Source organism: Venturia canescens, chromosome 7 (assembly GCF_019457755.1).
Source record: "Venturia canescens isolate UGA chromosome 7, ASM1945775v1, whole genome shotgun sequence".
NCBI classification, from domain to species: domain Eukaryota; kingdom Metazoa; phylum Arthropoda; class Insecta; order Hymenoptera; family Ichneumonidae; genus Venturia; species Venturia canescens.
The window spans coordinates 9,868,094-9,879,226 of NC_057427.1; the positions used below are offsets into that span (position 1 = coordinate 9,868,094).

General features: G+C 38.2%; 1 protein-coding gene across 1 annotated transcript; it reads left to right on the top strand.

Moving 5' to 3' along the window:
- Nucleotides 1-33: 33 nt before the first annotated feature.
- On the top strand, nt 34-10,475 carry LOC122414085 (uncharacterized). The gene is made up of 6 exons (XM_043424936.1): nt 34-1,680; nt 2,309-2,361; nt 2,490-2,570; nt 2,960-3,186; nt 5,481-6,005; nt 6,577-10,475. Exons 1-6 carry the CDS (start codon nt 1,618-1,620, stop codon nt 7,512-7,514), a joined length of 1,887 nt encoding a protein of 628 aa, XP_043280871.1. The 5' UTR covers nt 34-1,617; the 3' UTR covers nt 7,515-10,475.
- The last annotated feature ends 658 nt before the right edge of the window (nt 10,476-11,133 follow it).

Consider the following 11,133-nt stretch of genomic DNA (forward strand, 5'->3'; position numbering starts at 1 on the left):
GAGAGCCTCTTTTGCCTCACACCGAAGCCTGAAGTATTGAACAAAGAGTTAAAACTATGAATTATAATAATTTTTCCAATTGTAAAAAATAATTGGTAAATTGGAATACTTTGCCATGTGAAATTTTGATAACTGTGAAAACTACATTTGTCAACGGAGTTGCCAATGTATAGAATCTTCATACTCTGTCCCAAATTTAATACAAAAGTGAACAGAAAACAAATACATTGTAGGAAGGTTCTCAAAAAAATATTATTATAATTTGCGCATGAATGTTCACTGAAATTTATCCTTTGCATTTTTGTCACATGGGACAAAATCGATTTTTATAGGTTTTTTTTGTTTTGTAAAAATGTAAGTTATCGTTGGATAGCCGCGAAAAAACTCAGTCATGTTTCCTGCGTAATCGTCTTGCGATATATATCATGAATCTTCGAATTTTCGACTGTGATTAATCGACTGTAAATATAAGTGAATATGTACCGTTAAATAATAAACTCGATATACACGAGAAATATTTAAACTCGCTTGAAACAGGAGAAAATGATTGAATTATTTTTATTCAGATGAAAATTAGGTCGAAATTTAAAATTTCTCTATTTTATGGGAACTGAAAAATATAGCAGCTTCTCGAAGAAGTAGTATGGTTATACTAAGTTTACGGGGTCACGTTGACACATCATAATACACTTCTGTGTTAACGAAGAACATAAGAGAAAACTTTCTTTGTTGTTGTCGTTTCGCTGCAATTACTTTGAGATATAAAATTTTCAATGTGTTGAAAATGCACATAACTTTTACGAAATAGTGTAATTAGGTTAGTCCATCCAGGAAGAAATTTTTGGGAAAATTCAGAGAATTGTGCTTTTACCAATTGGGAGAAAAAACTCTTGCGTAAGGGCGGGAAATTGTTACGAATTGAGCTCCAAACTTGTCCGCTGGCGCTATCTACGAGCGGTATTTTTAAAAGTCAAATTTCACCAAACTTTATCTGCAATTGAGTTTCAGTGTGAGGAAGAAAGACAAAATATGTAAGATTCAGAGTTCAGAATCGTACTGCTCCCCTCCCAAAGTAACTCATATCAATCAATAATAAAAATAATTGAAAAAAATGAAAGCATAAAAAAGCGAAAGGAGTTGAAAAAATAATGGAGCGGCCATTTTGAAAGAAGTGGCGAGCGTCATAGTGGCGGGTGATTGGAGCGTGGTAAATTGTTTGAAATCAATAAAAGGTAAGGCAGTGGTTTATGAAGTGGGATTGGGTGCGAGGGAGTATGACGTAGGATTTGAGGAGGTCGTAGTGCGAAGTGTCGTCGTGTACGGTGGCGCTGTGATCGATGTGACAACATAACGGGGTAGCAGAGCGTCCGGGGGTGTCGAGGTTGTTTTTTGTCGATGGGGGTAGAGAGAGACGGCCGCGACGAATATGGCCGTCGAACACGTCAAAACATAGTGTCAAAGTGAGGAGTTTCTGTGATCCGTGAGGCTAGAGGGAAGAGGGTGTAGAAGCAAAATTAACATTAAAACAAGTAACCGGAACAGAGAATACAATTTCAAAAATAATAAATAAGAATAAATATTAGGAAAAGGATTACGTGAAACTGTGTAAGAAACAAAATGTCGTGGAACTCGAAGAGAAAACTTGCGATCGTCGCCGGAATATCCGAGTGTTTAGTCTACGTAGGTGAAACGGAATTTAAGCCTGTGCGCCTCTCCTTTTTATCTTTCGTTTCGCATCGTCGATTATGTTCATCTTTTATTAAAATTTTTGTTCCAAGCACGACCTGAGGTCGTCCTTGAAGGTCATGAGACTCTGTGAGACCTCGATCCTGCTGCACGCTAAACCAGGCGCAAAAAAATAAACGAACAAAAAAAAATTCCCTCCCCCCCGAATGTGTTTACCAGCACGAGCGCTTTTTGTGACCTCCAACTGTGAAACTCTCCAACCACCCCGAGATATATGGATAAACATACACGATTCTGTTTACGTTTCAATGCTTGTACACCATTCGATGCAATGTGCTCTACTTTCCCCTTCGTCCTTCACCCTGCTGCGACCTTGACATCATTCTTATTGTTTCATATTGATTGTTTTTTTTTGTTTTTTTTTTTTTCGTTGTTACACGCATTTGTACATAAAGTTTTTGCGCGAAAAACAAATGCACCGAATTGTTTTATTTAACCCTTTCCACCGAATAAACAAAATGCGTCACTTTCCAAGATGGCGTCAGTAGCTTATTTTGATGAAACAATTTTTTTTTTTTTTCATCTTTTCGAGCAAGTGTTGTGAGATTTCGAATATTTTCAGGCTGAAGCGAAATACTGTGCCTTCGAAATACACGGGGAACCGAAATACTACGTGTAAGTTACGCTCTTAAGGTCAATTGATCGTGTTCTTAAGGGGAGGCAACCTCCCTTTTAAATATTCAAATTAATCGAACTCGAGCTCTCCTCTGATTCGCGTTAATCAATGAATTTCGTTTATTCAGATGTCCGAGAACCGAGTACTGCTGCAATTTTGGTTGCTGTGTGTCGCCAGGATTTCAGATTTATCATCTTTGGTACTACTGGTAGGTTCTCCATTTTTATTTCGCTCACGCTCTTCCCAATCGATGACTAATCAACCTCGGAAAGTTTTCAATAACGCACGGAAACGTAGAAGTAAAATTTGAGGCTATTGATTAGTTTGAATTTGGCGCCTTTATGTAGTACAAACGCTCGCCGTTAAAATCTTAGAGATGGCGCTCTCGCATGCATACTTCAGGGTTTTCGATACCCCCGGGCTATACAATCTCATTAATTCGGTGCACTCGTATATTCCACTTGATTTGGACGAAACAATGATACGAAAATTGAAAATTAATTGAACCGTCAATAAAACAATCGTGTTGATATTGTCTGGGAACGTTTATACAACCGATTGATCAACGCAGTGATCGCTTCAACGATAATTTTGCAGGCTTCTCGTCATAATAATGTTCCTCGTTTGCTCGGGTGGTGGCTGGTGGTATCGTTATTGGTTACAAGGCAGATACAGAGCCGCTGCTTCTGCCATACCGAACCGAGGCGCGTCAAATTCAAGAGGTCAGAATTCACTTCCGGGACGTACCTGTCCCGCGCAGCAAGCAAGCATAACGTATAATTCAGCACGAAATACAGTTTTGCTACATCGCATGTGGAAGGGGGGTGAGTTATGGGCTAAAAAACAAATGAAAACATGCACGAAACAATTTTTTTAAGAAAATCTTGAAATTTACACAGTTTCAATGGGCAGTCGACTGACACGCATATCAAATTTTAAAGGGTTCACCTTATTTATTGGTTATTTCGATGAACGTGTTTAAATATGAAGAAAAATACACAGGGGTATAGGGACTATGCGTGAAAAATCGTTTTTCTTTCCATATAACGAATGAACGCTTCTTACGAAATTTATGAACTAGTGCACAAGAAAAATGAAGTATATAACGAAGGTCTGGGGAAAAATTCGAGACGATTGTCTTACTAGTAATAAAAATATATTATGTTAAAGGTTGAACGAAATTGGTAATGAGCACTCGTATAACCTCACATTTGTTTATTTCGGCATTTTGTTACTCCTTGGCTTGGGCCAAAATCTGGTAATTTATTTAAAAGACAGAAGATAGAAGACTATAGCCTTCTGTCTTTTTATACAAAATTTTAAAAAAATATAAAAAATGTTAATAAAAAGAGAGAAGGCTATAGCCCCAAAATTTCATTCGTCCCTGGCTAAAACACTATTGTTTTTTATGTAAAAAATCGCATCATAGAGCGCAAAGGGTAAACACAAAGAGAAATGAATCAAGAAAAAAATGTTAATAAGAAGGCTAATATGTTAATAAGATGGTTAAAAAAAGAATACAAAAATAAAAAAAAATATAAATAATGTTAACCTTTAGAGGGCCGGCATTTGAGAATTGAAATCGCCTTTGAAAAGTGCTCAAATTAGTGTCTGGTATCACGTATCAACTGCATACAAAGTTCATATCACAGGATGAGCCGATATATCGGCTTTCCGGTCCTCTAGAGGGATTTTTTTTGGAGCTATAGCCTTCTGTATTTTTATTGACATTTTTTATATTTTTTCAAAATTTTGTATAAAAAGACAGAAGCCTTCTTATTAACACTTTTTATATTTTTTTAAAATGTTGTATAAAAAGACAGAAGGCTATAGCCTGGCTGAACCCAAAATTTCATTCGTCCCTGGCTAATACACTATTGTTTTTTATGTAAAAAATCACATTAGAGAGCGCAAAGGGTAAACACAAGGGGAAACGGATCAAGAAAAAAATGTTAATGAGAAGGCTATAGCCTTCTGTCTTTTTATACAAAATTTTTAAAAAATATTAAAAATGACAATAAAAAGACAGAAGGCTATAGCCTTCTCAAAAATACAAATATAAAATTTTTAAAAAATATTAAAAATGTCAATAAAAAGACAGAAGGCTATAGCCTTCTCAAAAATACAAATACAAAATTTTTAAAAAATATTAAAAATGTCAATAAAAAGACAGAAGGCTATAGCCTTCTCATTAACATTTCTTTCTTGATCCATTTCCCTTTGTGTTTACCCTTTGCGCTTTATGATGTGATTTTTTACATAAAAAACAATAGTGTTTTAGCCAGGGACGAATGAAATTTTGTGTTCAGCCAGGCTATAGCCTTCTGTCTTTTTATACAACATTTTAAAAAAATATAAAAAATGTTAATAAGAAGGCTATAGCCCCAAAATTTAATTCGTCCTAGGCTAAAACACTATTGTTTTTTATGTAAAAAATCGAATCATAGAGCGCAAAGGGTAAACACAAAGGGAAATGGATCAAGAAAGAAATCTTAATAAGAAGGCTATAGCCTTCTGTCTTTTTATACAAAATTTTTAAAAAATATTAATAATGTCAATAAAAAGACAGAAGGCTATAGCCTGGCTGAACCCAAAATTTAATTCGTCCCTGGCTAAAACACTATTGTTTTTTATGTAAAAAATCGCATTAGAGAGCGCAAAGGGTAAACACAAAGAGAAATGGATCAAGAAAAACATGTTTTTTAAATTTTGTATTCTTTTTATTAACATATTAGCCTTCTTATTAAAATTTCTTTCTTGATCCATTTCTCTTTGTGTTTACCCTTTGCGCTCTCTAATGCGATTTTTTATATAAAAAACAATAGTGTTTTAGCCAGGGACGAATAAAATTTTGGGTTCAGCCAGTGATGGATCCTCGTTAAATTAATGGCTTATAATTTCATTCGCCAAAAAATAAGTTGAAAAAATTGATTTACAATTTCGAATTGATAACTCTGACATTAATTTAAAGTCATGATAGTTTTAATTAGGAAGTAAAAATCGGCCCAATTTAGGCACCCGTAAAATGCGAACCTTGTGCTGTTTCATTGGAATTTTCGAAAGTCAATTTTTTTTTGATTTTTATGATGAAATGCGATTTTTCATGATTTAAAATTAGGTCCTCATCGTGGTCCCGGCTCGTCACCCGCTTACACAGGTCCACCTGTAGCTGCGGCCGCGAGTTCGGCGCACTTTCAAAACACGAGCGTCGTTCTGAACGATGTTAACTGTCCTTATTATCAACTTTACGGTCCACCGCCGAGTTACGAGACCGTTATAGCCCAAACACGGGGCAAATTGTCGAGTCCACTGTCCCCGGAACGCTCGAGAAACATTGACTTGTCAACAGCGACGAGTAGCTCAACATTACCGAATCAGGATGTTGCTTCACGATGTTACAATCATTCGCCCTATAACAACAGTCATCCGTCCCAAGTTGGTGGCAATATCGGCAACATCGATACTGCCATACCGTGTTACGAACAAAATACGAATGTCACCGATAACATTCATCGATTGGACACTCTCGAAACTACTTCCGGTTTTCCACGATTCGCCCCGTCTTACGTCGCCAATACCGATGGCACAACTCCTGTACATACAGCTGGACGCCAAGAGCCGTGTTTACCGCTACACTATCACGGTAATTTTTTCACAAAGCTATGGCAATTCTCATATGGTTAATAAATATAAAATAAACGAGTTGCAGAGTCTCGAAGGGTTTTGTGATCAGCACCGGCTTTTATCGCGCGTACTCCCCGAACGGTTGTAGATAGAGCAAAAGTCCATGGGACCAAACTTGAAGAGCATCAAATTTTCTACAAAAAAGTTCCCGAAGAGGTTTTTCTATCTCTAGTATTTTGATCCTGATCACAGAAAATTCATTGTTTTCTGTTTTCGGGATCTTTCCTATCTGCCGTCGTGATCAAACGACTGCGGATAGGAAATCCTCTTCGGGAACTTTTTTGTAGGAAACTTTCCGTTCTCCAACATGGGTCTCACGGACTTTTGCTCTATCTCGAAGCATCTCGGTAATACGCGCTACGGAATGACTCTCGTCCATCAACTCTGTCGAACGATCACTTTCCACGAGGGAACCTGATCAAAAAACCTTCGCAGACTTTCGACCCATAGATTCTCCACGGTATTATTGAGCACTCCCAAGGAGTGGCCCGAATGCAGAAAACTGCAACTTTCAATTGCCGTCTTTCCAGGAGGACCAATTCCACCTCTCGATTATCAAGAAGAGCACAGCGCCATAGTTCCCGACACGTACAGAATATACAACGGTGAGGAAGACTTGGAAAGATTGCCAAGTTACCACCACGCTGATAGAAACGGGCTGGATCTCCCCCGTGCGAGGAGATTGAACGGGGTGTCAGCATCGGGAAGCGCGTTGACGCGCGATCACCGGAGACGTTCGTCGCAGGTGTTGGTGGGTGAATCCCACTCGTCGGTGCCCGATTTGAACGCGGAGCTGGGCGACGCTCGCAGGCCGAAAACGCCTCAGCAGGAAGAGCATCGCGATCGCTATTATCGGAATCACGGTGGATCTTTAAAATTTTCAAGGTCACGAGACGAGACGACGAGTGGAATACATGCGAGTTTTCGACGCGGTAGAAACCTGCTTGAGCTCGGTACATCGAGTTGGGCGAAGGATCAAATCGGACAGAACAAAGCTGGCATTACGCTCGACAGTGAAAGTAACAGTGGCGATGTTGACTTTGAGGAAACCGGTTCGTTCTCAAGGTCAACGAGAAACGGACTCCTCGCGGCGAGTGATAAACCTCGTAAAACGGTGATAACGCGTTCTTACGACGTTGATCATCAAACAAATCCATCCGATAATGTGATATTAGAGCCACTTACTTCCGTTAATATAAATGACCCCAACCGCCCGAACGTTGGTTCTGCCATAAACGAGGAAGACGCCGCTGCCGCTTCTTCTACCGCCGTCGCTTCTTCTTCTTCAACTTCTTCCTCCGCTTGCTGGAGAACCCGTCGTCAGGATGACGACGAAAAACGACGTAGACGAGTGCCCTCGCCCGGCGCGAGGCTTAGCAACGACGACGATCTTAACATCGTTCAAACTCCAATCAACAATCATGAAAGTAAACATAATAAATTAGACAGATCCAAGTCTCTAGACTGAAAATCTATGTGAACTTCACTACCGCCTCATTCGCTATGTTAACGTGTACATTCGCGACCTTTCAACAGGCGCGTACATCTCGCATACGGACACAAATATTAAGACTTTTTCAAAAGATACAAACCAACGATCGTGATCGCGCTTGAGATTAAAACAAACACAAACATTCCGCTTCGTCTTTTAACCTTCATTTTATCCGAAGGTTTTTTCCAAATTCTGTATTGCGAACACGGTTATAAATGATTGACCGAGTTACGAAACAATCACCTCGGTTCATTGATCCTTTATCAAGTATTTTTTCCAATGAAATTCGCAATAAGCATCATCGCACATCAGTCTATTCGTAACAAACTCTATTTATTTATTTATTTATTTATTTATTTGTTATTTACATTCGAATTTACAGCTAGATCGTTAGAATTTACGAGAGTGATGAAGAAACTTAGACGTACAGAGTACGATAAAAAAGAAAATTAAAAAAAAAAAAAAAACGAAGAAAAATATAAATGTGTTATTTATCAAGCTGCAGCATCATTGCGGGATGCTGAATAACGCTCAAAAAGCCTCTCGTTATTGTAAACTCAATGAAAAAGTGAAAGAAAATAATAAAACGAACGCGCACGTCACTGTCCACTTAATAATTATGAAAAAGACATAGCAACATTTTTCGTCTCGATCAATCGAGACACACGCGGTTGATTAATGAAGAAATATTAATTGACTGTCAGAAAAAGACAAAACATTAATGTATCGAGGGTTCACCGAGAAGCTGCACACCGATATCGGATCTTCCATCCAACTCGTAAACACAATTATTATTATTATTGTTATTATTATTATTATTATTCGTCAGTTCGCGATTGACCTCGCGTTGAAAAAAGATCTGATCGGTAGAAAAGATCGATCGTGTGCTCCGGCGTCACTATGATAAATCTGGCATCGCACGAAATTAATTACACACCTATTTTATAATAGAGAAAAAAAAAGATAAAAAAGTAAAAGAATTGGAAGAACAGAAACGAGGGTCGGAGACTCCCGGACGATTTGATCGACCGATTAATTCAATCGATCCAATCAAATAAATGATCTGATGAATGAATCGAGATTGTGCATTAATTTTTAGCCAAATGACCAAAAGTGTCGATACGAAAATTCGAATTTTTCTTTTCGTTTATACTGCGTTTTTCTCAAGAATTTGTCGGAATAGACAAATGGTAGGGAAATGTTTTCGATCTTGCGGCGAAAAGCCGAATGAATATAACGCGATAATATGGTACTATAAGTGCGCGATATGCGTAATTTCGTAATTCGAAAGAATTTTCCTCATTGAGATTTTGGAAAGGGCGCAATAGCCTCCTAGGATACATTTTATCCGGGAGATTTTCTCGCGACGGGGAGGCAATAAGGTTTTTAACGAAATGTCAAAATTAAAGGAAGCTGGAAGAAGCGACGATGTCAATAATTCTCGTTTTTGTTTTGAAGCTTACGGTGTAATACTTAGAAATACTTTTAAGACTGTACAAATAATTCGTTTCGATGATACTCCATGATGAATTATTGCTACGAAATAATTTTTAATCGCGATTAAATCTCCTCGTATATCGATCGCGCGTATTGAATTATTCGTATTAGTATCTGTGATCGTTTCCCCGGGGAATTTATTGCCCGCTTCGAATATCTCTCCGTTATCGTACTAATTGAATGTTTCCATTGACACTGATCGTCCTAGATATCTGTAAACAGATATGGGCATAATTCGAACGGTAAGAAAAACGATCGTCCCTCGTCGATATTGACCGCGAAGAAACAATCTCGAGTGAAAAATACTCGTTTGATAATTACAGTGAATTATTATTATTTTACAATCAACGGCGAGGGCGCTCGCTTTTTGACACCCGAGTTGGGCCAATCTCGTCCATCGTTCGTTTTTCAAATCGATTTCAATGTGAGCGTGTAAATGCGTGTGTGCTCGTCTGGATCGCGCACAATGAAAAACAAAGATATTTCATCTTACAAGGAATATTTTACGATGAAAACACACACGAAAACAGTATTTTTTCGTTCGTGAGTCGATGAAACGTTGATTTGTGTTTCTTATCTCGACATCTTGAGATTCCCAGCGAGCGAGCATATTTTTTATATTTCTAACATTCGTTTGGGTTTTGATCGTGATGAGCGGGAGCTTAGGAGCTTGAATGACGAACCGAATTGCAAAATTTTGTAGATCTTATGCGCCTCTTTAAATAAATATGCCGGCGAACTCGACGCGGCTAGTAGGAAGGGAGAAATCTCCATAGTTCGGGCGAAGAATACGATAAATTGTTTGAATTATATTTCGAGAGAGATGCTGAACGAGAGCATATGAGAGTTTCCGTTTTTCGTTAATACTCGCGAATAAGTCGACGACGAAAAAAGTGGTCCAAAAAAAAAAGTGAATGTGCCAATAGAAAACTCTTACTATACTTAAAAATGGCGAAAGGATAAAGGAAAGGAAACACGAGAGAGGGTGGGGGCGGACGAAAGGAATGAACGAGATGAAAAAAGCGATAAATAAATAATACGAACTACGATAATGCAATTATTTTTTGTAAAACAATCTTAGAATCCGGTCGAGCTCTTCGATGCACTTTCGACGGGAATCCGAACGCTTCGAGCGTCCCAACAAACATTTGATTAAAAAATTATTCAAAAATATTATTCACAGCGCTACGATGATTCGCAAAGAAAAATTCATCTCATCGACATCTCCTGCGCTGTTCCTCGAAAGGAAAGTCAGCTCTTCACTCTAACGTGCAATCATTCGTGTTTTAAAGCATAAAAAGAACATTAAAAACGAAAGAACAATCTCAAAAGGACGAAATAATTGAGGAAGAAAATAAAATCCACTGTAAAATATTGTATATCTAATGTATAAAAAATGTCTTGCTGAGAAATAAAGCGACATGAAATATTTATTCACAACGAGGCGAGAAATTGATTGATTCAATTACTTCCACAATTAACGATCGAACCGCAAAACCGGAATGGACCGACGAAAATATCTTTAGCAACTGGAACCGAAGATTGTTGACGATTTTAAGAAATTATAAAATCGCCCAGGAAGAAATATCCTGACGATGCTTTTCAACACGAATCGAAATCGACGAAGGTCCAATCGCGATGGGAATGAGGAAGAATTGATTCGCTTTTTATTTGAAGGATGAGCTATCAAATCCACGAAATATCCGAGTGCTATGAAATTCGGTGACAATCGTAAATTAATAATGGAGAAAAATAATGATTTTATTTATATTCGTAGCGTGAATAATTGAGGCTCGAATAAACGAGTTTTGTAAGGAATTGATGGGAGAATATAAATTGGGCGGTTCGGATGGCCCGCTCCAAGCCCATTTGTAGAATGATAGGAAAGATGGCAGGTGCAACGTAACACTTGGACTGAAAATCAATAAAGGGAACGGGGCAAAGAAGGGGGAAAAGCGAGGTGGGGGTTGAGGGTAAGGAAGGAGGGATGAAACGCACCCCACGTTCGAGGGAAGACGAAAAGACGGTTTTGTCGTGCCAGCACGCACTATCGGAGCTCCAATTAATTCATTTATTTACGTTTTTCGTTTGCAACGAA